The sequence below is a fragment of the Rhinoderma darwinii genome, chromosome 3, assembly GCF_050947455.1.
Source record: "Rhinoderma darwinii isolate aRhiDar2 chromosome 3, aRhiDar2.hap1, whole genome shotgun sequence".
Lineage (NCBI taxonomy): Eukaryota > Metazoa > Chordata > Amphibia > Anura > Rhinodermatidae > Rhinoderma > Rhinoderma darwinii.
In genome coordinates, this window is record NC_134689.1 from 21,113,444 (window position 1) to 21,137,379 (window position 23,936).

General features: G+C 42.9%; 1 protein-coding gene across 2 annotated transcripts in view; it reads right to left on the reverse strand.

The window, feature by feature from the left end:
• Positions 1 to 23,936, reverse strand: part of SGCD (sarcoglycan delta) — a 423,838-nt gene that overhangs the window by 69,451 nt on the left and 330,451 nt on the right. For both annotated transcript variants that reach the window (XM_075856102.1, XM_075856103.1), the window contains one exon: positions 732 to 833. In XM_075856102.1, coding sequence (XP_075712217.1) covers positions 732 to 833 — 102 coding nt within the window. The remainder of the gene's footprint in view (positions 1 to 731; positions 834 to 23,936) is intronic.

Below are 23,936 nucleotides of genomic sequence, written 5' to 3' on the forward strand. Positions count from 1 at the left end.
CATGAGGTCCTGGCCAGCGTCAGGATGTTGTGTGTGGTGATGTCCGGAAGTGAAGAGAATCCGGGAGCGGAAAATAAATAAAGTAGTTTAGTCCCGGCGTCTGAATTTATTTTTATGGTCAGGTCTGGAGTCTAAAAAAATTTGTGGTCTGGTCTGGGATCTGAATTTTCTTTTTCTGGTCTGGGGTCTGCCATTTTTGTTCCTCCATTGATTTGGGTCTGGGGTTTTAATTACTTTGGGAGTCTGCTCTTGGATCAGAATTAATTCGGCTGTCTGCTCTAGGGTCTGAATTAATTTAGGGGACTTATCTGGGGTCTGAATTAACTTTGGGGTCAGGTCTAGGGTCTGAATTAATTTAGAGGTCTGCTCTGGGGTCTGAATTAATTTCGGGGTCTGATTTAGGGTCTGAGTTTATTTAGGGTCTGGTATTGATAATGATTATTTCAAGGGGATAGGTCGCTGCGAAGCACCTCCAGCAGTGTTTACTTCCAAGAAGATCAAAGGTTCAGTCATGTTGAGGCGTCAGGGGACAGTTGGGCTGTCCACATGCAGATTAGCCTGTAAATCGACCCTAAGAGTTCTACATAACGCAGATTTATAGGTCAGTTAGGGTCTGTGGAAATCTAAACGACCTCTACCATGGGAACTGTAATGTCGCCCACTAGTGGTTGCCACCCGGAAACGCTCTTTAAAATTCCACTTAGGGATTAGATACTCTGATTAACACTTACCGGCCTGGAGCGTATTTCTTTGGCATACAGAGGTTTCAAGAATTCAGAATCTCCCTCAAGCCGTAAACCTCTCTCTGTGATTCTCAGGTTACCCATTCCATCCTGCAACACAGAGTAGTAAGACCGAAATGTAAATCCAAGCTTTTTATAAGGACTCAGGGACTTTGTACATAGCAAAATCATAAGCGTAAAATGCAGAATTATTTATAACCGTGATAAGATGAGATTGTAGGTAACATCAATGCGCAATTGGTATTCAAAGAAAGGTATTGTTACCGAGAGGCTCAACAGAATGGAGAGGAGATACCTTATCGGCTTCAGTCGCTTTAGTCCAATCATTTTTATGGGTTTGAAATAAAAACAAATACCTGTGCATAAGAATATATTTCTACTTTGTAGAAATTATATTATTTTTACTGTGATCAACATTGGAACCATGAGACTGGGTTCATGCCGGGCATTTTTGGGGCAATTTTGCAAATATAATACTATATGAGCCAGATGTGGAATAATACATTCTCATTGACACAGTGTATTAATGTACAGAGAATTTCTGAGCCCCTGATAGGGTCCCAACTCTAGTGCCTAGACGTGGATGGAGGTACGCTGGGTGCCAGGAGGAGCCAGCAACCCCTCTGCCACATAAGACAGTAAAGGCCCTTTTACGTGTGCCAATGATTGGGCAAATGAGGATTTATATGAAAGCTCGTTCCTGATCAATGCCTTGTGTAAACGGCAAAAATCAACTGATGAATGAGCAAACGCTCGTTTATTGGCGGATCTGCTTGTTTATGCAGAATTAAATATTATCGTTTTTCACAGCACATCAAATGCCGACATGATGGAAACGTATGGATACGAACGATCGTAGTAACAATCGATCGTCCTTATACATTACTGATCATTGATCCTTGTGAAAGGAGCAAATGAGCGCCCATCGATGAGCCGTCTCGTGGATCGGCGCTCGTTTTCACGGCCCATATCTGGCCGTGTAATAGGATCTAAATAGTAGGAAACGAGACGGTTAATGACAGATTTTGCACAAGAGTCCTGGACTCCTGTGGTTAGCACTAGAGGCATGGGTTCATATAAAACCATGATTATATTTTACATTAAATCTAATATTCCTGGATGCTTTACCAATGAAGCGGAAAGACTTAATTACATTTAATTATTCGATTATTTTCAGGCCTTCCTGACTTGCTCATCAAGAGATTCACACGAGGGTATTTTAAAGATTTGGCTGAAAGAGGAGTATGTGAAAAACTCCAAAGACCGATCACTCACTCTGCCGGGAAGCTGGCACCGATGTATCATTTACATCTCTAGTGATCCTTACAACTCACTCGTCCACCCTCCAGTGAGTTGCCTGCCCACACGTAGCGAAAAATGTCATTACCGATTTATAAACTGGAATCTCAATGTGTCCTAGTAGAAGGGTGTCATCCATCCTATTTAGTAATTCTGAATAATTATCATTACTGCACGTTATAAAATTTCCTTTATCAAAAGCTTTTAAGGCCAGCAGCTCCCCATTCACATTAAAGACGGATTTCCACATTGCGTGATGAATATGACATATCACGCTCCCTATGGCATGGTGCTTCTGAAAGGAATATTTTTAGGACTTCTATAGTATGAAGTAGATAATTGTAAGCATTAGTGTACATAGAAGATAGGGAGCCCTATAACAAAGATCAAAATGGGCTCCCCATTATGGTGCCCAGTTTTACCCCCCGAGACAGAAGGACCTGGTGTCTACTTTGCCCTCCACACCCTTTCCATGATCCTTCTGCCAATTCTTCAACCTCTTGCTTGTTCACAATCCAGTTAGATTGGCCACATAGGATTGCCAGGCAGCCGTTCAACCCCCGATCCTCCATGGAAATGAACAAGCACTTTTGCCTGAGTTGAATGCATGTTGATGGGAGGATTGGGGGTGGTAGCTGCCCACATAAACAACTATCAGCCAGCAATTACCAAATCATATAGCAAGCAAAGCCGTATTTCTCAGTATCATCAACCAGTCATGAGTTTAGTCCCAAATTCACTGTGAAAGTGAGCCCCTTATCCAACAAATTTGACAATACTTTTAAATTACTGAAACACAATCTGTAACCTAGACATATCTTTTAATATTAGGGTAGCTGTTAGATTCCCTAATACCACAAACATTATAGGCAGCAGCCCTGAATGGCCCTGCAAAGTTTTGATTAGGTGTAAGGAAGCTCTTACTGTGTGTAAAGTAGTGCATCCGTATGATCTGATTGTTTGGAAAAGATCACGTCACTCAAACAGCGCCACTCTTGTCTATGGGCTGTGTTATTACAAGATATGGTTAATACGGCTGTAAGAGATAGAGAAGCCCATGGTTTAAGTCTTACCAAACCTCCTTGCCCCTCCCTGTCCTCAATTCAGTGGAAATTCTGTGACAGACTTGTTGCTAGAGACATGCTGCCTGACAATCCTATTGAATGAATCAGCTGTTCATTACAAAGCTGGATTGGCACTGTTTTGGCAGCAGAGTATGCCATATCCCATCTCTTATATTTTTGTAAAAATATAAATATAGGTGGCGCTTATGTATATCTTTTTGTACAGATATGAGTTACACTCTACAGTGGTGTCACACAGAAGTTGAACTCCATGCGGAACTACAAAAATAACCAAAGCTCGTTATGAGATGCACAGCTCCATTTTGAAAATTACTTATAATATGTTTAACAGAAGTGGAAAATGTCTAAGGCCTCATGCAGACAACCGTAGCTGTGTGCACGGTCTGTGATTACGGCACAGACGGCCGGAGGAGTGTCACCCGCGGGTGCTGACCACAATCATGGATCGTGCACACACAAGAGTGCATTGAGTTTAAAGGGGTTGTCGGCACGGACAACTGTTGAACTATCCACAGGATAGGTCATCAGTATATGATCGGTGGGGGTCCGACACCCGGACCCCGCACCGATCAGCTGCCCCTACTGCCTCCGGGCACTGGATGTCCATACCGGAAGTAGATGGCTCCGGTCCAGAATAGCGGCCGAGCTACAGTACTGCAGCTCTGATCTTATTCAGGTGAAAAAGAGCAGAGCTGCCGTTCTGCATCACGACCACTATGCAGTGTACGGACATCCACTTCCGACACTGAACTCTGAATATATAGCATAATATCCGGAGGCAGCCGGAGCAGCTAATCGGTGCTGGGTCTGGAGTCCGGGGTCGGACCTCCACCGATCATATAGTGATGACGTATCCTATGGATAGGTCATCAGTTGTCCATGCCCGGACAACCCCTTTAATAAGCCCAGACCGCAAATGTAGCCCCGTAAAATAACATGTCCTATTTTTTGTTGCAGTCCGTGCTCCGTGTATTGCACAATTGGCCCATAGGATATAATGTACCCTTTACTATCCGCAATTGCGTATAGTATGCGGACACAAATGCACAGACCTGTGCATGGGGCGTAAATCTATATGAATTTTGGTCAAACACCTTAATAAACCTCATTCAACAAAGTATTAACAGGGAAACAGTACAAACTGAGCTGACAGCTCTATTCTATACAATTGTATTATTTTATTTTTTGTTTTATGTACCCAAGACCAGTTTACACTTAATGCTTTTGTAATAGTCGAACAAGCACCAAAAAAGGCAGTTCCAAGTGCATTAAGGGAACTGCAAAGTGGTGAGGGGGCATCATGATTACAGAGTTGCTATTGATGCCCAGACTATGGGGGTTTGCTAAAAAGGTTGACTATTTTCATGAAGTACCCTTATTTGTGTGAGGCTAGTTTGGCGTTACCATCACTGCACATGTAAATTCGAGTTAGTGCGCCTAAATTAATGCCTAATGTCTACCTGGAAAGCTGACATGCATTATGCCGCTCTTGGTTACAAACCTAAACATTAAATTTGAATGATCTCTCACTGTTAGACAGTAATGTCTTTTGGATATATGTCGCAGATTATCTTATTGCTGTGAAAAGTGTATGGAAAAAAGGTAACATGAATCGCTAGACCCCTGGGACATAGAAAATATCTAAAATTGATGGAAAAGGAACGAATCATTTAAAGCGTACTTCCAATTGTACGATTATAGTGCAGGAGTGTGGAAAATAATTGTTTTTCTAAATAACTTGTATTACCGTTTCAGCTTCTATCTACAGCGCGGACTGTCTATAGTCCGTGCTGCCGGCGGCTCATCACTCTTCAGTAATAGGCAGAGCGCCCTGCTCATCTCCATGGCTCCCGCATGCAGAACAGCAGCCAGCGCTGTAGCATTCTACTGCGCTGGCGGACGCTCTTCATACTGGAGCCATGGAGACGAGCAGGGCGCTCTGTCTACTACTGCAGAGTGATGAGCCGCCGGCAGCACGGACTATAGAAAGTCAATGCTGTAGAAAGAAGCTATATATGGAAACGATTATTGTGCACACTCCTGTTTCAGTGAAACGGGAGGTACGCTTTAACTGTAAAATGAACACCATAAATTGAAGTGGCATGGCGGCTCAGTGGTTAGCTTTGTAGGCCTGAAGAAAGAGGGGCAGAAGTGGGGCCAAATCTGATAAGGAAACATCTGCATGGACTTTGTATGTTCTTCTTATGATTATGTTTCCACCATTTCTCTGGCTTCCTTCCAGGAATAGAGAGTATAAGAGGAGGTAGTGACCTATCAACATGAGGCCCACGTCTTGGTGTCTACACCATCAGAGTTGTTCTTCCCAAGACAGGAAGACTCAGCAGTTGTTATATCCATGACCTTGCGGGAGAGAAGGGCAACATGACCCTCAAGTTAGGTGTCTCCTCCCTTACTGCCTAAAGGTGCTTTTACACGGGCCAATGGTCGGGCAAATTAGCGTTCAAACAGCTGATTGGGCTTTTTATGCGGCCAAAAAAATGGTTGCTAATCGTCAGCACAGAGTTGTGCTGCCAACGATTGTATGAACGATAGTTCGTTCCCATACATTAACAATTGTTGTTACTTGACTAACGAGCGCCGACCGATGAACTGTTATGTCGATCGGAGCTAATTTTTTCAGCCAGTGTCGGGCTCTGTAAAAGTAACTTTCAATTTTGGTACCTGAAAAGGGAATCCCTGCTTAGCTTTAAACACCCATGGGTCAAAATGAACTGGGCCGCTCTCTCCAAATACTAGGTAGTAAATGCTTCATCTGCTTCATGCTACTTGCATCCAATACTTTACAAGCATATTTAGGTTACTTGATTTCTTATGAGATTGCCCAAGAGACTAAACCCACTAAACATGGTTGTCCACCTTTGAACATATTTCCAAGTTTACATACAGAATTAATTTACTTAAAAAACTTGAAGGACTTTGTAACTGGATTGTATTACTTATATTGTACTAATCCTGAGCTACAGCCTGTATAAAAGTCCAGAGCTGAATTCACAATTCTTCAGGCTTCAGAGCTAAAATCTCGCTGCAGAGCTTCTTCTATTGATTTGTATTCTGGGCAGTGTAGACTTTTCACCAGACACTGTATTGTAATAGGATGTAGGAAAATAAACTGTCCCTCTGAAGTATAGGAGCTGAACTAACCTAATAGGGGTGTGGCTGACAACAATCTTGTCGACTGTTTTCAATGACAACCAGCAGTACTGTGAATTCAACTATATAATACATAATAATATAACATGTATTAAAATTCTGATCAGTGCAAAATAAGTAATGCAGTATATTTAGAAAGTTACTCAACTTTTTATATATAAACTGCAAAATTATGTTGATTCTGTTATGCCCTAAGACAAATATTCCTACAAATAGGTTGCCTGTCTAATTTTAGATCTGGTCCTGAATGCTGTCATTGTTTGAAAGAAGAAAAACATCTTTGTTCTGCACAAGCTTTACATTAAAATGACAGAAATGCATCATGAAGGATGGTGCCGAACCCCTACAGGAATGTGTGTGGGATGTCACATGAGATGATCACTGTAACGTTGTACGCAGCAAAAGAAATGCAACTATTTTTGTGCACGTTAAAAGTACAACATATTAAGACTATCAGGACAACAAACCATTGTCTGAAATTCAAAAAATAATGTCTGTACTTTGTTAGAAGAAACGTTTCCATCTTATCCCATCAGATACAAAATGTACTTAGAAAAGGGTAATAAAAAAATATTTGGCAAAGTTTGACAGGTAACAGAACGGTGGAAGAATGTTGCAAGCAACAGCCAGAGACAGCAGAGAGCCCATGTGCAAGTACAGTATATGGGCCCCTTGCTCTCCAATAGGTCATCATAGATCACCCCCCTTATGTCACTCTAACAATCCACCAGTAAGGCATCATGCACACAACCTTTTCTGTTTGCGGACCTCAAAATACTGATGCTAGTGGCTTCCGTGTGCTGTTTTTTTTGTGGACTCATACACTAGAATGGGTGAGACGGACCACAAACACAGACAAGGATAGGACCTGTTCTATAATTTGTGGAACAGACACAAAGATTTGCAAAAAAAAAAAAAACGGATGTGTGCATGCCCTATAGAAATGAATGCTTCAGTATGCTTTCTGCAAAAAAACGGATAGGACACTGACGAACACAACGGTCGTGTGCATCATCCCTAATTGTTATCTATAAAATTAATTAGCACAGCCCCACAAATGCAACCTAATAGACAATATGAAACTGCGTTAGGGTGGCATTGGGCCCCTTTACCTGCAGGGCCCCTGTGCAGATGCACAGGTTGCAAATTTGGTATGCCCACCCCTCTCAAAGTTTGAAATGTCCGATGCTGCAGAGTACAGGGTGAAAGGAATGTGCATGGAACCCCCATAACCTAACCGCGCACGCAGGCATATAAAACTACACAAATCTATATTGCACATTTTATTACTAGTTTAGAGCACAAGTAACAAACATAATGCAAATAATTTCCAAATTTAGCAACTGAGTATAACACAAAGCACTCATGTAACTAACTTATAATGACTTTATCCTGCTCATTGTCACTTATCAAGCACGACTAACTTGCGATACCTCACCTATAGGAATGCAATAGTGCTGAACCAAGGATGTGATGACAGAAAAGTAAATTTTTTAAAATAAATTCTTGCAATTCTAATAACCAATACACTAGTATAAGTAAACTTACTTTATACAGCAAAATACTATAACCAAAGCAGTAAACCAATAATAAAATAAGTGTATTTGTGGTGGTGGCACCCCATACAGTGTTGAGGAGGCCACCACAATGTGGTGACCACAAAGTGAGTGAAAACGTTAAAGGGGTTTGCCCATCTTAGACATTTATGGCATATCCACAGGATATGCCATAAACGTCCGATAGATGCGGGTCCCACCTCTGGGACCTGCACCTATCTCTAGAACGGGGTCCCCTAAACCCCATTCTGCCTTTCTCGGCTCTCGGTCACTTACTGATTAGATGGTCGGGAGTTCCGAAAACAGCAAAGCTCGCTAAGCTATGCTGTTTCCGTAACTCTCATAGAAGTGAATGGCAGTTACAGAAGCTACGCTGCTTCCGTAACTGCCATTCACTTCTATGGGAGTTACGGAAACAGCGTAGCTCAGCAAACTTTGCTGTTTTCAGAACTCCCGACCATCTAATCAGAAAATGCACCAAAAGTTGCAATTTTTGGGGACTCAAACTGAGACTTTTCTACTCCAGAAAGATGCCGATGGATACAGCCAAGTACAGCGCTCGGCTGTTTCCGTCATTCTCATAGTCCTTGAATGGAGCAGCAGGCGCATGCTCAACCGCCGCTGTTTTCAATCTCCTCCTGACTTCCCCTTGATTAAAAGATTTGACCAGCGAGGACAACCCCCTCTTTTAATGCAGCTGATCTGGACAGGGATCCAGCTGCTGCTACTACCTGTGTTCAGCTGTTATCACAAGGGGTAGCTGTTGGCGGTCATGTAACAGATTCTCATGTTAAGTCCACCAGAGGAAGAGCTCCTCTTTCCAACGCTCAGGCAAGTAAATGTCCATTAGCCCTATGATGTACCTAAGCTTACTCCTGCAGCTACACAACCCTGCTCCCATAATGTTGTATAGATTTAGGCTCAATGCACCCGATGCGTATTACGTGCGGTTTTGCCTCACGTATTTGCATGCGGCAAATCCGCAGCGTAATACACTACCAGCATAGTCAATGAGATTCCAGGAAATCTCATGTACACGCTGCAGTATTTTTCAGGACGGAAATTGACCTTTGGTGCGTATTTTAATATCCGCAGTATGTCAATTTATATTGCGTTTCCGCTTGCGAATTGTATCTGCTTGGTGCTGTGGGATCGCACCAAAACCCGCAGCATAAAAACGCACCGAAAAATGCATTGAAAAACCCACGATTAGGTGCGGTTTTTACCTGCGAATTTCCTGCGTATTGCAGCGGTTTTGATGCGTATTTTCCGCAGCAAAATACGCAACGTGTGCATGTAGCCTTAATGTCCAAATCTCTTGTGGGTACAGTAATAATGGCCATATTGGTTGTCACCCAACTGGCCAATATACTGTAGCTAGTCCTCATTTTGTAGTATAATGTAAAAGGTTCCATTGAAACCACCAGCCCCTTTACGGGGTCCCTTAAAATTCCGACAGTTTAACCAATGTATTATAATGTATACCTTTCTCTTTTATAATATTCAGTGTTTTAAAATATACATTAACTTTGCATGAAAGAAATAATTCACATTAATCATGGTAAAAAGAAACACAAAATGTACATTAAGCGTTCAGTGTTAATAATAGATTTAAAAGCAGTTCTCTTCAATAAGTGATATAGTGCCGTACATTAATGTACTTTATAAAACCACATACATCAGTGTGTCATGCATATATGGATTATTTTTCACTGTATGTGACTCCGAGCATTGCCTGAAGTAGATAAAGCATCACTGCACTTCATATGTAATGAGGGAGTAGTCATTCTCTGCTTCCATTTACTCAGCTCATAAGTCATTCTGAAGAAGTCTATATTCTTAAAGGAGAACTGCCATCATTTCGTGGGCACCGCTTCTGCAACTGTACGTCGAGGTGCAAAAAGTTAGTCCTCCCAGTTATGTCGTGGTCCACATGGAGTCCTAGCCCAACTAATGAAACTGTCTGACATGTCTCAATGTTTTAATAAATTCTGGAGCATCTTCTCTTAGAACTCTACATTGTACCATCCCTCTGTTATTCCGCCTGGAAATGTATGAATAAATTGACAGCTGAGTTTTACCATCACTTTTGTCAATAAGGTGTATCCCTACGCAGACTAAGGGGGGATTTACACGAGCGTGTGCGTTTTTGTGCGCAAAAGGCACTTAACAGCTCCGTGTGTCATCACATAGGATGTGTGGCTGCGTGATTTTCGCGCAGCCACCATCATTATGACACTCCGTTTGGATGTTTGTAAACAGAAAAGCACGTGGTGCTTTTCTGTTTTCAATGATCCTTTTGACTGTTGTTGCGCGAATAACGCGCGTCCCACGGAAGTGCTTCCGTGTGGTGCGCGTGATTTTCACGCACCCATTGACTTCAATGGGTGTGTGATGCACGAAAAACGCCGAAATATAGGACCTGCCGTGAGTTTTATGCAGCGCACTCACGCTGCGCAAAAATCACGGACAGTCTGCACTGCCCCATAGACTTGCATAGGTCCGTGCGACACGCGTGAATATCCACCCTGACAATATCAGCAATGATGGACGGTTGAGGACTGTGTAGGGACACACCCCATTGACAAATGGAATGGTTACACCCAGTTGTTAATTTATCCCTAAATTTCCAGGAAGAATAAGGGCATGGCCAGACGTGGCGGAATTGCTCTGGAAATCCACAGCGGACATTTTCTCCATTACTTTCCACAGCTTTTTAGTTGGGTTCGTGCACACGTTGCGGAAATCTCCGCTGCGGAGCATAGGCTGCGTTGCGGAATTTGGTGTCCGCAGCATACACTGGTTGTTGCGGACGTGTAGCGGACTTGTTGCGGACTCATTGCGGAATTTCTCCATTGACTTCAATGGAGATTCTAAATTCCGCAATGAAATCCGCAGATGTTATGTGTGTTGCGGAGCGTATTGGTTTTACGAACATGATAGTTCTTCATTCTGGCTGGACCTATGTATTTCTAGGTCTATAGCCAGACTGAGGCCCCATGCACACGAACGTAAAAACGCCCGTAATCACAGGCCGTTATTACGGCACGGGCAGGCCCATAGAAGTCTATGGGGCTCCCGTAATTACGGGTGACTACGTGTGTGCACCCGTAATTACGGGAGCGTTGCTAGGCGCCGTCAGGAGATAGTCACTGTCCAGGGTGCTGAAAGAGTTAAACGATCGGTAGTAACTGTTTCAGCACCCTGGACAGTGACTTCCAATCACAATATAGATCAACGTGTAAAAAAATAGAAGTTCATACTTACTGAGAACTCCCTGCTTCTTCCTCCAGTCCGGCCTCCTGGGATAACGTTTCAGCCCATGTGACCGCTGCAGCCAATCACAGGCCAATTACAGGCTGCAGCGGTCACATGGATTGCCACGTCATCCAGGGAGGTCGGGCTGGATGTTGAAAGAGGGACGCGTCACCAAGACAACGGCCGGGTAAGCATGAAATTCTTTTACTTTCACTAGGGAAAGGGCTGTCCCTTCTCTCTATCCTGCACTGATAGAGAGAAGGGAAGTACTTTCACCTCAATACGCAACGGCCAGTCCGCATCAATTTAATGCACATTTTAGGCAAAGCCGCAACAGAATCTGCAACGCAGATTATGTGCGGCATTGATGCGGACAGTGTCGGCAGAAATACGCCACGTCTGGTCATGCCCTAACAGAGTAATGACAGAACACAGAGTTCTAAGTAAAGATTTTCCAGAATTGTTATTTCATGGGGAATACGATTCTTGACTAAAATAGACATGCCAGGAGGACTGACAATATAAGGGGAGGAAGGGGGGGGGTCATCTTTTTTGCTAAGCATGTTTGTTTAATTAGAAATGAGAAATGTCAATCTACATTAAAAAAAGCATTGGGATGATTCGAACTATTTATTTGTGTTGTAATGCCGGCGAGATATTACAAAAAAAAGTTGTGTGATGTTTTTTACATTTTAACTGGATCATTTTACCATAATGATAAAATTAACAAGTCACAACTTTGCACCTTGAGAAATGAGCTGGCGCCATGCGTTTTAAGTAAGATAATTACATATAATTGGTCTGCTGTTCTTGTCACTTAACTGAAAAATAGGAAATCACACACCAAGCAGTAACTCAAATTATATTTTGTCCCCTGAGGATTTATTCATTTTGTATTTTTTATGTGGTATTTCAAATGGCTGCCATGACCGAATGAACATCTTTTTTTTTACCCTACCTTCACCTCAGCCCCCATACGTGCACAGATGGCATTTCGCACAAAGTTCTGCCGGCCTGCCATCCCCAGATGCTATAAATCTTCTGACAGGTCATAATAGCTAACAAAATACCTGTCATTATTTGCTATTAGGCTTCATACCACTTCTTTATCCGTCTAGACAGGTGGAGAGAGGATGTGATCCCAGAGGTGGTGGAATTTGGATTAAAAGCTTTTTGCCGACAATGTTTGTGTTTGTGTACTTGTCAGTGTGTGCTGGTGGGGAAACTACAAAGAAATCAATAGTAAAAACTGTAACTTCATTCAATGAATACAAAGCAGAAAATAAGAAAGGATAGTGGTGGTTGGGTCCTTAGTGACTGCAGTAAATAAGTCCCGGAAATGATGTGTCTCAATATGAAACACTCCATCTGTCTTATCATCAGGTCTCAAAGAATACAAAAAAAGAATTAAAGGACTTGAATAAGATTACTAGAAAAGTTGTTCTTTTCCCCCCAAAAAAATACTCTGGGCGATGGGCTGTGTCTGGTATTGTAGCTCAGCCACATAAGGGTATGTTCACACGGCCTATTTACGGACGTAATTCGGGCGTTTTTGCCCCGAATTACGTCTGAAAATAGCGCCTCAATAGCGCAGACAAACATCTGCCCATTGAAAGCAATGGGCAGACGTTTGTCTGTTCACACGAGGCGTATATTTACGCGCCGCTGTCAAATGACGGCGCGTAAATAGACGCCCGCGTAGAAGAAGTGACCTGTCACTTCTTTGGCCGTATTTGGAGCCGCTATTCATTGACTCCAATGAATAGCAGCGCTAATTACGGCCGTAATTGACGCGGCGTTCAAGCGCCTGCACATGCCGGTACGGCTGAAATTACGGGGATGTTTTCAGGCTGAAACATCCCCGTAATTTCAGCCGTTACGGACCCCCGCCGTGTGAACATACCCTAAGAGTGAATGATGCAATACCAGACACAGCCCATTGAAAAGATTGGCGCTGTTTCTGAAAAAAAAAATAATTTCATTTCAGACAACCCTTTTTATAAAAGAATCTGTATATAGGGGTCTGAATTTAGAGCAAATGCGGTTATAAATACTTTCCAAATGCATTTTTGGAGTAAATCAGTATTTTCATTTTAGACTAATTTATAAAAAAAAAAATAATTTTAGGGGCTCTCAAGATTTATTATAGTAGTTGAGTCCCCCACCAAAGTGCTAAAGGGGTCACCAGAATTCAGGATATGGTCAGACCTTTTAATCACTGATCAACCTCATGGTTACAGATATTTAGTAGTTTGGAAAAGTAACCACAGAAATGCATTCATTTTGTTATATACCCCAGGCCAATGATTAATGTCTATGAGACATATCAGAAAAAAGATGGCAGGATTTACTGAAAGGGTCTATTTCTTTTGGGATGTTTCACAAATACCCTAGTGGACCTAATTGATGATGACAATGGAATTAAAAAGGACCTGTCACTAGATCAGATAAGTTGAACTGGTTCTCTGACCTGAATAGTGCAGTCACCCTAATTCCAGCGCTGTTTTTCTTTTTTTTCCTGGACGGCCCGTTCCAGAGATATGGCCCACTGTTGTGTTGGCTCCATTTATCCTAATTTGCTGTAGTTAGCCAACAAGGCGTGAACTACCCTCAAGCTGCCTTGCGCTGATTGGTCAGCATCAGAGGCAGGAAAGCTGGCTCCACCCTGTTGGCTAACTACAGCAAATTAGCATATAGGTAGCCATCACAACGGTGGGCCATATCTCTGGAATGGGGCTGTCCAGGAAAAAAAGAGAAACAGCACTGGAATCAGGATGACAGCACTATTGAGGTCAGTTAACCAGTTCATCTTATATGACCTAGTGACAGATTTTCTTTAAAGTCCTTAATGTTCTGTATAGATGGAGGGTGGACCCTCTGAATCACTTCCTATGTTGGACCCATGGAACCCTAGTTCAATACAGAAGATGTACATACCAGGAGTGTAACTATAGGGGGTGCCGAAGTTGCAGTCACATCTGTGTCCAGGAACCTGAGAGAGCCAAAAACTTCCTTTTACCCTATACGAGGAGACCAGTAATATAAATAATGGGTTATAGTTGGGGGCTCTTTACAGCTTTTGCATTGGGACCCAAGATTTACAGCTAATATCAGGTTATTAGTCTGGTGATCAAACATCTAAGGGTTCAAACTTAAACCTTTGCTAAAAATATCAATAATTTTTTGTGGGGCAGGGTGATGAACGCCCATTCGAAGAAGACAGCTAAGGCTTCGTTCACATATCCGTTAGGGCTCTATTCTGACGTTCCGTCTGAGGTTTCCGTCAGAATAGAGCCCTGACTGACACAAACGGAAACCATTAATTTCACCATTCACCATTGATTTCACTGGTCGACTACGCTATTGATTCAGTCAAAACGATGGAACCCTTGCACAACTGAGACAAACGGAAACCATTGGCACCTGATCCGTAACCATTGAAACCTACGGTTTCCGTTTGTGTCAGTCAGGGCTCCGTTCTGAGGGAAACCTCAGACGGAACGTCGGAATACAGCCCTAACGGATACGTGAACGAAGCCTAACAGCAACAAAGCAAAAAAGTCAATCAAGAAGTGAAACATCTCTGAAAATGGACTTGTCCTTCATAATATACTACTGCAAAATAGAGGACATAATACAATACACAACATGCTTGCTATTTATTATTGCACTTGGCAGTGCAGTGGGATATTCCAAATCATGAATGGCTGTAATTTGCTATGACAATTAAACTGTGGTCCCGAAATATAACCTCCAACTGCGTTCAGCTACTGCTGGTGACAGAAAGTCAGGGTTTTCAAATGTATGTATAAAAAACCCTGCCACCCCGGCACAGTAAGTCCCGAAAAGTGAATCATGTAAGTCACACAATGCAAACACATGCTGAGCAAACGTCATCGTTACAGAATTATCCTCTGTAGATGAGATGGAAAAAGGTAATTTGCAACAATTAGTTACTGCAATATGACACGCCAAAAGTCAAGCACATATTGCTGACTTGCTTTTCCGTGTCAAATAGCACAATAATAGCTGTAACGTTCCTATTTCCAGTGAATTCATCTGCTTTGAAAGCCAGAAAAGAGCTTTAATATTTAATTCGGAAGGGTAAAGTAAGTTTGTGTGCCATAGACAGTGACATCTCTTCCTGCTATCATTATTTAATGATACATAGACCGTCTATTCGGAGGACTTGACTTCTAGGTAATGGCTTTTAGCCCTTTGTATAGCCCTTTGAATATCCAGCATGAGCAATGCATTTCATAGAAGTCAAATTTTCTGAGAACTAGTGATCTAATCGGTTTAGTCACTGGGTGGTGTAGAGATATAACAGGTGCCAGCTTGTCAGTTGATGCCCGACAATATCTTATTAGCCTTGCGTTATAAAGCCTAAGGCTACATTCACATGTTGCGTAATTTGATGTTGAAAATCTGCATCAAAACCACAGGTGAACGCAGGTAATTACACTGGAAAAATCCGCACCTAATACTGAGTTTTTTAATGCGTTTTTTAGGTGCAGTTTTTACATTTTGATGAGAAAATAGGTGCGGTTTTATGCTGCGGACTACGCTATTCCATCCTGAGGGATCCTGCAGAAAAAACGTATACTTCGCACGGATAGTTCCCACGGTATATGTTTTTAAACACAGGGAACCTACGGGTGACGGATGCCAATGTACGGCATCCGCCACAGGTATACGTTAAACGTATACTTCGTGGAGCTCCCGACTTCAGTGTCCATATATCGACAGTAAAGTCAGGAGCTTCCACAGCGTTGGAGTCCCTGAGCAGTGCTCTGGCTCTGTCCAGGGACTCCGACCCCAGGAAAACTCCTGAAGTCACTGTTCATATATGGACAGTGACTTCAGGGGTTCCCTATCGCTGGATTCCCCGGCAGAGCATCAGCTGATGCTCTGCCCATGGACTCCGGCACTCCTCCTGACATCACAGTCCATAATGGACAGTTACTTCAGGAGTTTTGCCAAGGCCGATGCCCAGGCAACGTATCCCACTGTATGCCATAAAGTGGGATACGTTATGTTCTCCATGTGTGATGGAGTAGTGCTTGGGTCCATATCCTTCTTCTTTGCTTTGATTATTATTGAGTCTTTATGATTTGGACTGCACCGAGGATGTCTCTATGTTCATGTATGTGATTCTATACAGTTCTATACATATGTTTATTCTCTGTATGCTTCTTATACCACAGATACCATGTTTATACTGTTTGCTTTTATATCGCTCTTTCAAATAATATACCCTGCTGGAAAACGTTTACTGACTTCCTGCGTGAAGTCTCACTTTACCATTTGCATATGTAAAATGCGTATTGTATATCCAACTTCTATTGTAATTCAATAAATTAATTTGAAACATAAAGTGGGATACATTTAGGCCTTTTGTCGGAGGTATATGTTGGGGGTCTTCCCGACGTATACCTCAGACGGAAGCACCTAACACGATGTGAATAGGGGCTAATACCCACCGTGTGCATTTGGCCTAAAAGTGAAACAAGATGCTGATAGAAAACTATACATTTCAGATAAAATCACAGTGCCAATATGAAATATCGAAAATGAAAAAAGAGAAAATGGCTGCTGCGCCAAGGGGTTAATGAAGTTGGGGACAGTGTCGTTGTCACTGTAATGAGACTGTGTGACTTTTGTTATTGGGGCTTGATGACAGTAGTTGATGACGAGGCTTATATATTAAAATTGTCTCCTGTCCTAGGTGCGCCACATCTCCTTAAAAGTAGCCAAGTATGATTTAGGCCTTGTTCACACAGTGCAGATTTGATGCAGATTTTGCATGTATTTTTTAGGCCAAAACCAGGAACAGCACCTACATAGAAGAAATATATAAAGATAAGCATTAGACGGCCATCAATATCTGATCGGTCGGGGTCCGACTACAGGGAACCGCCACCGATCAGCTGTTTTGAGGGGGCTGCTTCCTCTACAGTCCTTATCTGCTCGTACTGTGAATCGTCGATACACTTGTAGCGGCGGTTCACAGTATTACAGACTTCTCCCATTCACTTCAATGAACAACCTCTTTAAAGTGTCTCCTCTCCTAGATCCAATTCTGGTTTTGGCTTAAAAAATGCCAAATGGGAACAAGGCCTTAAGGCCGAATTCAGACGACCATAGTTTACTTCCATGTGACGGCCGTTAAAACAACGCATGTATGTTAATGGGGTTGTTCACACGGCCGTTGTTTCAACGGACTGTGTGAAGGGTCCGCCAAAAAATAGAACATGTCCTATGAGAGATCCGTGAAAACGGGACCCGCACAGGTGCAACTCGGACGTGAAAAACGTCTGTTTTTCACGTCTGAGTTTTGTACTCGTTCGTCTGAATCTGGCCTAAGGTTTATTGCTATAATAAAGATATTGATTATTTCAAGCAGCAGTGGATCATCTTCCTTGGACCCCCCACATGTATTCTGTGTTTGTTTTGTCAAAAATAAGTTTTTTCCCAAACTGAAACTCCAACATTTCAGATGCACTGGAAACAAAACTAATTGCAATTTTCAACCTTTGCCTGTTTGCTAACATTTAATACTCTGCAAAATGAATCAATATATACCTGTCAAGTCATAGCGGGGGTGGGTCATTGTTCTGTAGATCTCTAGGGAAGCTAGCGAGTCAATAATCTAAAATTTATTTATATATAACATAATGGAGACTGTTCAAAGCGGCATCCAAAGTAATTACGATGATACAATCCTAAGAATTGTATAGTGCAGCTGAATATATTGGTGCTATACCAACAAAAGATAGTCATATGTAGTCAGACACTATAGTATATTTTCGGTCTTGAATTTTCACTTTTTTTTACCTACAGTCAATACTTCATGGTCACCTGGAAAGGGCTGAATTAAACATTACCAGATTTCCTAATATTTTCTGAAAATGAGGTCCTCTTAAAGTGGAACTACACTATAAGGCCATAACCGTAATCACGGTCCGTGATTACAGGCACGGATGTCCGCGGACAGTCAACCGCATTTGCAGGCCGTGCTCCCACTATAAAGTATAGGATGCTTTCTACGGCACGGACACCTTCCCGTAAATATACGGGAAGGTGTCCGTGGGCCAGTAGAAATGAATGGGACCGTACTTTGATCCGCAATTATGGATCCATAATTGCGGATCAAAATTACGGTCGTGTGCATGGGGCCTAAGGCCTTGTTCACACAGTGCAAATTTTGCATGTATTTTTTTAAGCCAAAACTAGAAACAGAGCTAAAACAATAGAAGTATTTAAAGGTAGGCCTTAAAGTGTCTTCTCTCCTCCATCCATTTTAGTTTTGGCTTAAAAATGCATGCAAAGTCTGCATTAAATCTGCACTGTGTGAACAAGGCCTTAGGGCATGACCACACATGGCGGAATTCCTCCGCAACTGTCCGCATCAATGCCGCACAGAATCTGCGTTGCAGATTCTGCAGCGGATCTGCACAAAATGTGCAGAAAATTGATGCGGACTGGCCGCTGCGGACTGCAGGAAAAGTGCTTCTCTTCTCCCTATTCAGTGCAGGATAGAGAGAAGGGACAGCACTTTCCCTAGTGAAAGTCAAAGAAATTCATACTTACCGCCCGTTGTCTTGGTGACGCGTCCCTCTTTCGGCATCCGGCCCGACCTCCCTGGATGACGCTCCAGTCCATGTGACCGCTGCAGCCTGTGCTTGGCCTGTGATTGGCTGCAGCCGTCACTTACACTGAAACGTCATCCTGGGAGGCCGGACTGGAGACAGACGCAGGGAGTTCTCGGTAAGTATGAACTTATATGTTTTTTTACAGATACATGTATATTGAGATCGGTAGTCACTGTCCCGGGTGCAGAAACAGTTACTGCCGATCGCGTAACTCTTTCAGCACCCTGGACAGTGACTATTTACAGACGTCTCCTAGCAACGCTCCCGTCATTACGGGAGCCCCATTGACTTCCTCAGTCTGGCTGTAGACCTAGAAATACATAGGTCCAGCCAGAATGAAGAAATGTCATGGTAGTAAAAACAATACGCTCCGCAGCACACATAAGATCTGCGGACTTCATTGCGGAATTTTGACTCTCCATTGAAGTCAATGGAGAAATTCCGCCATGAGTCCGCAACCAGTCCGCCACTGCTCCGCAACAGACAGAGCATGCTGCGGACACCAAATTCCGCTCCGCAGCCTATGCTCCGCAGCGGAATTGTACGCATCGTGTAAACGAACACTGCTAAATTAAAGTGAAAGTCAATGGAGAAACGGCTCCGCTGCGGATTAACGCTGCGGAGTGTCCGCAGCGGAATTTAAGTGAAATTCCGCTATGTGTGAACCCGCCCTTAAAGAACATGTCCAGATTTCAGGGTGAAGAACAGTTAATCCCGACCTCAACTCCAACTCATACTCACTGGGGTAAAGAAATCGAAGATGTGAACTAATATATGAAGACCTGATGAAGGGAGGCAAGTAGCCACCAGAATTAATTTTACTGCCAGACAAAAGTAGCTCTTTAACGTCAAAGATTTCCACTCATTAGTCCTGTAGAACCAATCATTTGTAAGGGACAGATAACCCGCTGCGACTACAAATAGTCACATGAAGGGTCAGACTTGCCCACAAAGGTACCAAAGGATCCACTGATGGACTCAGACTCTCACACCATAATGCCCCTAATACAAGCCCATTTGGAAGTGACCTTCGAGTCAATCACTTGCCACTAGGGTCTATTTCTTATGGGATTACTTACAAATAACCTGTTAGATATTATTGGTGATATTTCCTGTGCGTACAATGATAACAACAAAGATTATGGTGCAATTAAAAGTGGACGTGTACATGTTGTGTATAGATGGAGGGTGGACTCTTAGGGCAAAGCCCCACGTAGCGGAATTGCTCTGGAATTCCGCTGCGGACACTCCGCAGCGTTAATCCGCAGCGGACCCGTTTCTCCATTGCCTTCCACTTCTTTTTAGTAGGCTTCGTTTAGACGAGGCGGAAAATTCCGCTGCGGAGCATAGGCTGCGATGCGGAATTTGGTGTCCGCAGCATACAATGGATGTTGCGGACGTGTGGCGGACTGGTTGTGGACTCATTGCGGAAGTTCTCCATCGACTTTAATGGAGATTCTAAATTCCGCAATGAAGTCCGCAGATGTCATGTACATGTTATGTGTGCAGAGGAGCGTATTGGTTTTTTAACATGACATTTCTTCATTCTGGCTGGACCTATGTATTTCTAGGTCTACAGCCAGACTGAGGAAGTCAATGGGGCTCCCGTAATTACGGGTGACTACGTGTGTGCACCCATAATTACGGGTGACTACGTGTGTGCACCCGTAATTATGGGAGCGTTGCTAGGCGACGTCAGTAAATAGTCACTGTCCAGGGTGCTGAAAGAGTTAAGCGATCGGCAGTAACTGTTTCAGCACCCTGGACAGTGACTACCGATCCCAATATACAGCAACCTGTAAAAAAAAAAGAAGTTCATACTTACCGAGAACTCCCTGCTTCTGTCTCCAGTCCACCTTCCCAGGATGACGTTTCAGTCTAAGTGACGGCTGCAGCCAATCACAGGCTGCAGGGGTCATATGGACTGCCGCTTCATCCAGGGAGGTCGGGCTGGATGCCGAAAGAGGGACACGTCACCAAGACAACGGCCGGTAAGTATGAAATTCTTTTACTTTCACTAGGGAAAGTGCTGTCCCTTCTCTCTATCCTGCACTGATAGAGAGAAGGGAAGTACTTTCACCTCAATACGCAACGGCCAGTCCGCATCAATTTACTGCACATTTTGGGCAGATTCTGTGCGGCATTGATACGGACAGTTGCGGAAGAAAACCGCCACGTGGTGCCATGCCCTTAAGCCGGGTTCCCACGGGACAGATACACTGTGTAAAAATCATGCAGCGTGTCCGACTTGGAACCCGCAGGACTTTCCGTCTGAAAAATTACGATGCGGAAGAAAGCCGTTCATACTTACCCCCTCCCACCTCTGACGTTTGCTCTGGCCTCCCTGGATGACATTGCAGGCCATGTGACACTGGAGCCTGTGATTGGTTGCAGCGGTCACATGGGATGCAACGTCATCCCAGGCGGCCGGACTGAAGGAAGAAGGAGGGCGTTCTGGGTTTAACCTTAACCTTTGTTTTCTTTCGGCGTTGCATTTTTTGCAGCATAAACGCTGCGATTACACCACAAAAGTCGCAACGCTTGGCTTTCTGTTGCGGGTTTTGATCCCCATTGAATTCAATGGGGAAAACCCGCGATGAAAAATCAACAAAAGCGTAGCATAAATTTACATGCTCCGGAACTCAATTCCACACCACAGTTCAAGTTATTTACGCTACGTGGGAACCCGGCCTTAGAACCATTTCCTCCGGTGGGCCCAAAAAAAACCTGTCCAATGCTGGGCACAAGAACAGCAAAATGATTCCTTCAGTGCAAGGACTCTCCATACAGCAGCCTAGACCTCTGCTTCCTGTAACCCATGTGTGCGTTCAAGGATTTTTGCTTTATTAAGGACCAGGTTGTTTGTGAAATTATTAAATTTGAGTAAATTTCACCTCGCTCTCTAGGTGCCCACTATGGTCCACTATTCCACGCAATGTATCCCTACAATGGGATTGTGTACACCTGTTCGTTTGGATAAAAAAAAAAAAAAACCCTTCCTAACATATCCTCGTCTTACAAGGGGGTGAAAGTGAATATGATGGCCACAGTTGTTGGTTACAGTAAGGAAATTCCGTTTTGGGTGGAAATCGGACCTGCCAACAACCCACAAGTATCTCAGATTCAGGATAGGAGTGAACCAGCTCTCTCAGCACTAGTAGGCCCAGACCTAAAACCTTCTAAAAACTGAGAAACGAGTCTCTCTTTTGTAAATCAATAAACTTAACAGAAATTCATGGACAATCTTCACCAGGTCTTAGACCACCAATGCAGAAGATAGAACTGGGATCACTAGGAGAATACGATGGTTTTAGCTCCGGCAAAGGTGTAACTTAAAGCTCCTGGGTCCTAATGCAAAATCTGTAACAGTGCCCCCCCCCCCCACCTATCCTGTCCATTACAATTCTGGTACCTTCTTATATAGTAGATGGGCCTTTGTGCCCCCCCAGGTACCAAGGCCCAGTTGAGTCTGCTACCACTGCCCCTGCCCCTGGTGGAGAGCCCTGAAATGAATGATGATAAGGAAAGTGCTGAGTAATTTCTCTAGTTTTGCGCGGCCTGAACTATAATAAACTAAAAAAAAATATTAAAAAAACTAGATATCTCCTTTAAAAGGTTGGCACTTTTAACAGCTTAGCCTTTTCTATTATCCCAGTGAGTCACAGATGAAAAACATTTTTCAAGATGCCTGGTTTCTTTATAAGATAGCGACATTGTATTACAGTTTAACATTTAATGGAGCATGAAAGATAGGAACAGCTGCTTGCCAGTTTACTGGCCGGATGCTCGCAGCCCAAAATGTATTTCAACACAGTGCTGTAGGGACAGAAACGAGTGTAAAGACAGCCATGTAAAATGAATGGAAGGAGTAAATGATGCGCTTCCGTATACTCCACGTGGGCCGTGCTTTTCAGCATAATGTGAGGGCTCCTGGTGGCATCATTTGTGCTAAAATATTTTAGATTCATTTTCACATGTACAATTAGGCTTTGATGGGATTTCAGATTTTTCCTTATTTCAGTGTAGATGTAAATTAAACCCAGGGAAAAATATGAACCTGAGCCAAAGGCCAGCCCTAAAGTCAATATCCGCCCTGGAACACCAACAGTATTTTTTTCTATTTTAATATGTCCGATATATTATAGTGATTCATTTTGTAATATGTCAGTCCATCAGCGGCCAGAGCTGTTTTTCTGACACAAAGCTCCAAATTTCCTGAATAGACAAACTTAAAACATAACATTCTGACTGCCTGCAGCTGCCACTAGAGGGAGCCTGGGAACATATTGCATACTGATATACATTGATCTCAATAAAAAGACAGTATGCAGTAAGCTCCTAAACTCCATCTAGTGGTGACTGCAGGTATTTGGAGGAATGTATCTCCCACCGCTATAATGATCTATAGAAATATATAACAAATAGAAGTATATAAGAAATTAACCAGCACAGAAAATTGGACCTAAAATGACATGATAGAGATTCACTTAAAGGTATGTACTTATTAAATGAAATCACATTGGATAATACTTTTGACACTATAGGTTTTGTACATACATATTTATGCATATAGTTACCCCTTTAGTGTCACTATTTTGATGCATAATATCGACCATATCATGGCACTAATCATTAACAAATATTGGATCCAGATTTAATTTCAGACGAACATGTGTAAAAACAGCCGATTTGCACCCATGAGGGACCCGTTTTCACAGATCCCTCATAGGCCAGAGTCTATTGAGAGATCCGTGAAAACTGACAAAAATAGGATGTCCTACTTTTTTTATACGGGCCCGTCACACAGCCTGTTAAAACAACGGCCGTGTAAATAGCCCCATAGAAATACATGCAGCTGTGTGATGGCCGTTAAAAAAAAAAATTGCCGTTACACGGATGATTTACATGTTCATCTAAATAAGGCTTTAAACTGATTGCTGGGGACCCTATAAGCAGCTCATTCTTTGGGGACCCTTCTTAAAAAAATCCATTGTCCATGGTGACAGCACCTTTAGCCCGTTAAAAAATCGTGACGTAACTGTAAACAAAAACCCCTTTAATGCATGTAATTTCTAAATGTAAATACATTTGTAATATACTTACATTTTCACAAGTGACGTGTCGTATACCCGGCAAAGAATTCAAGATCAACAAAGCAGCAGAGCCAGA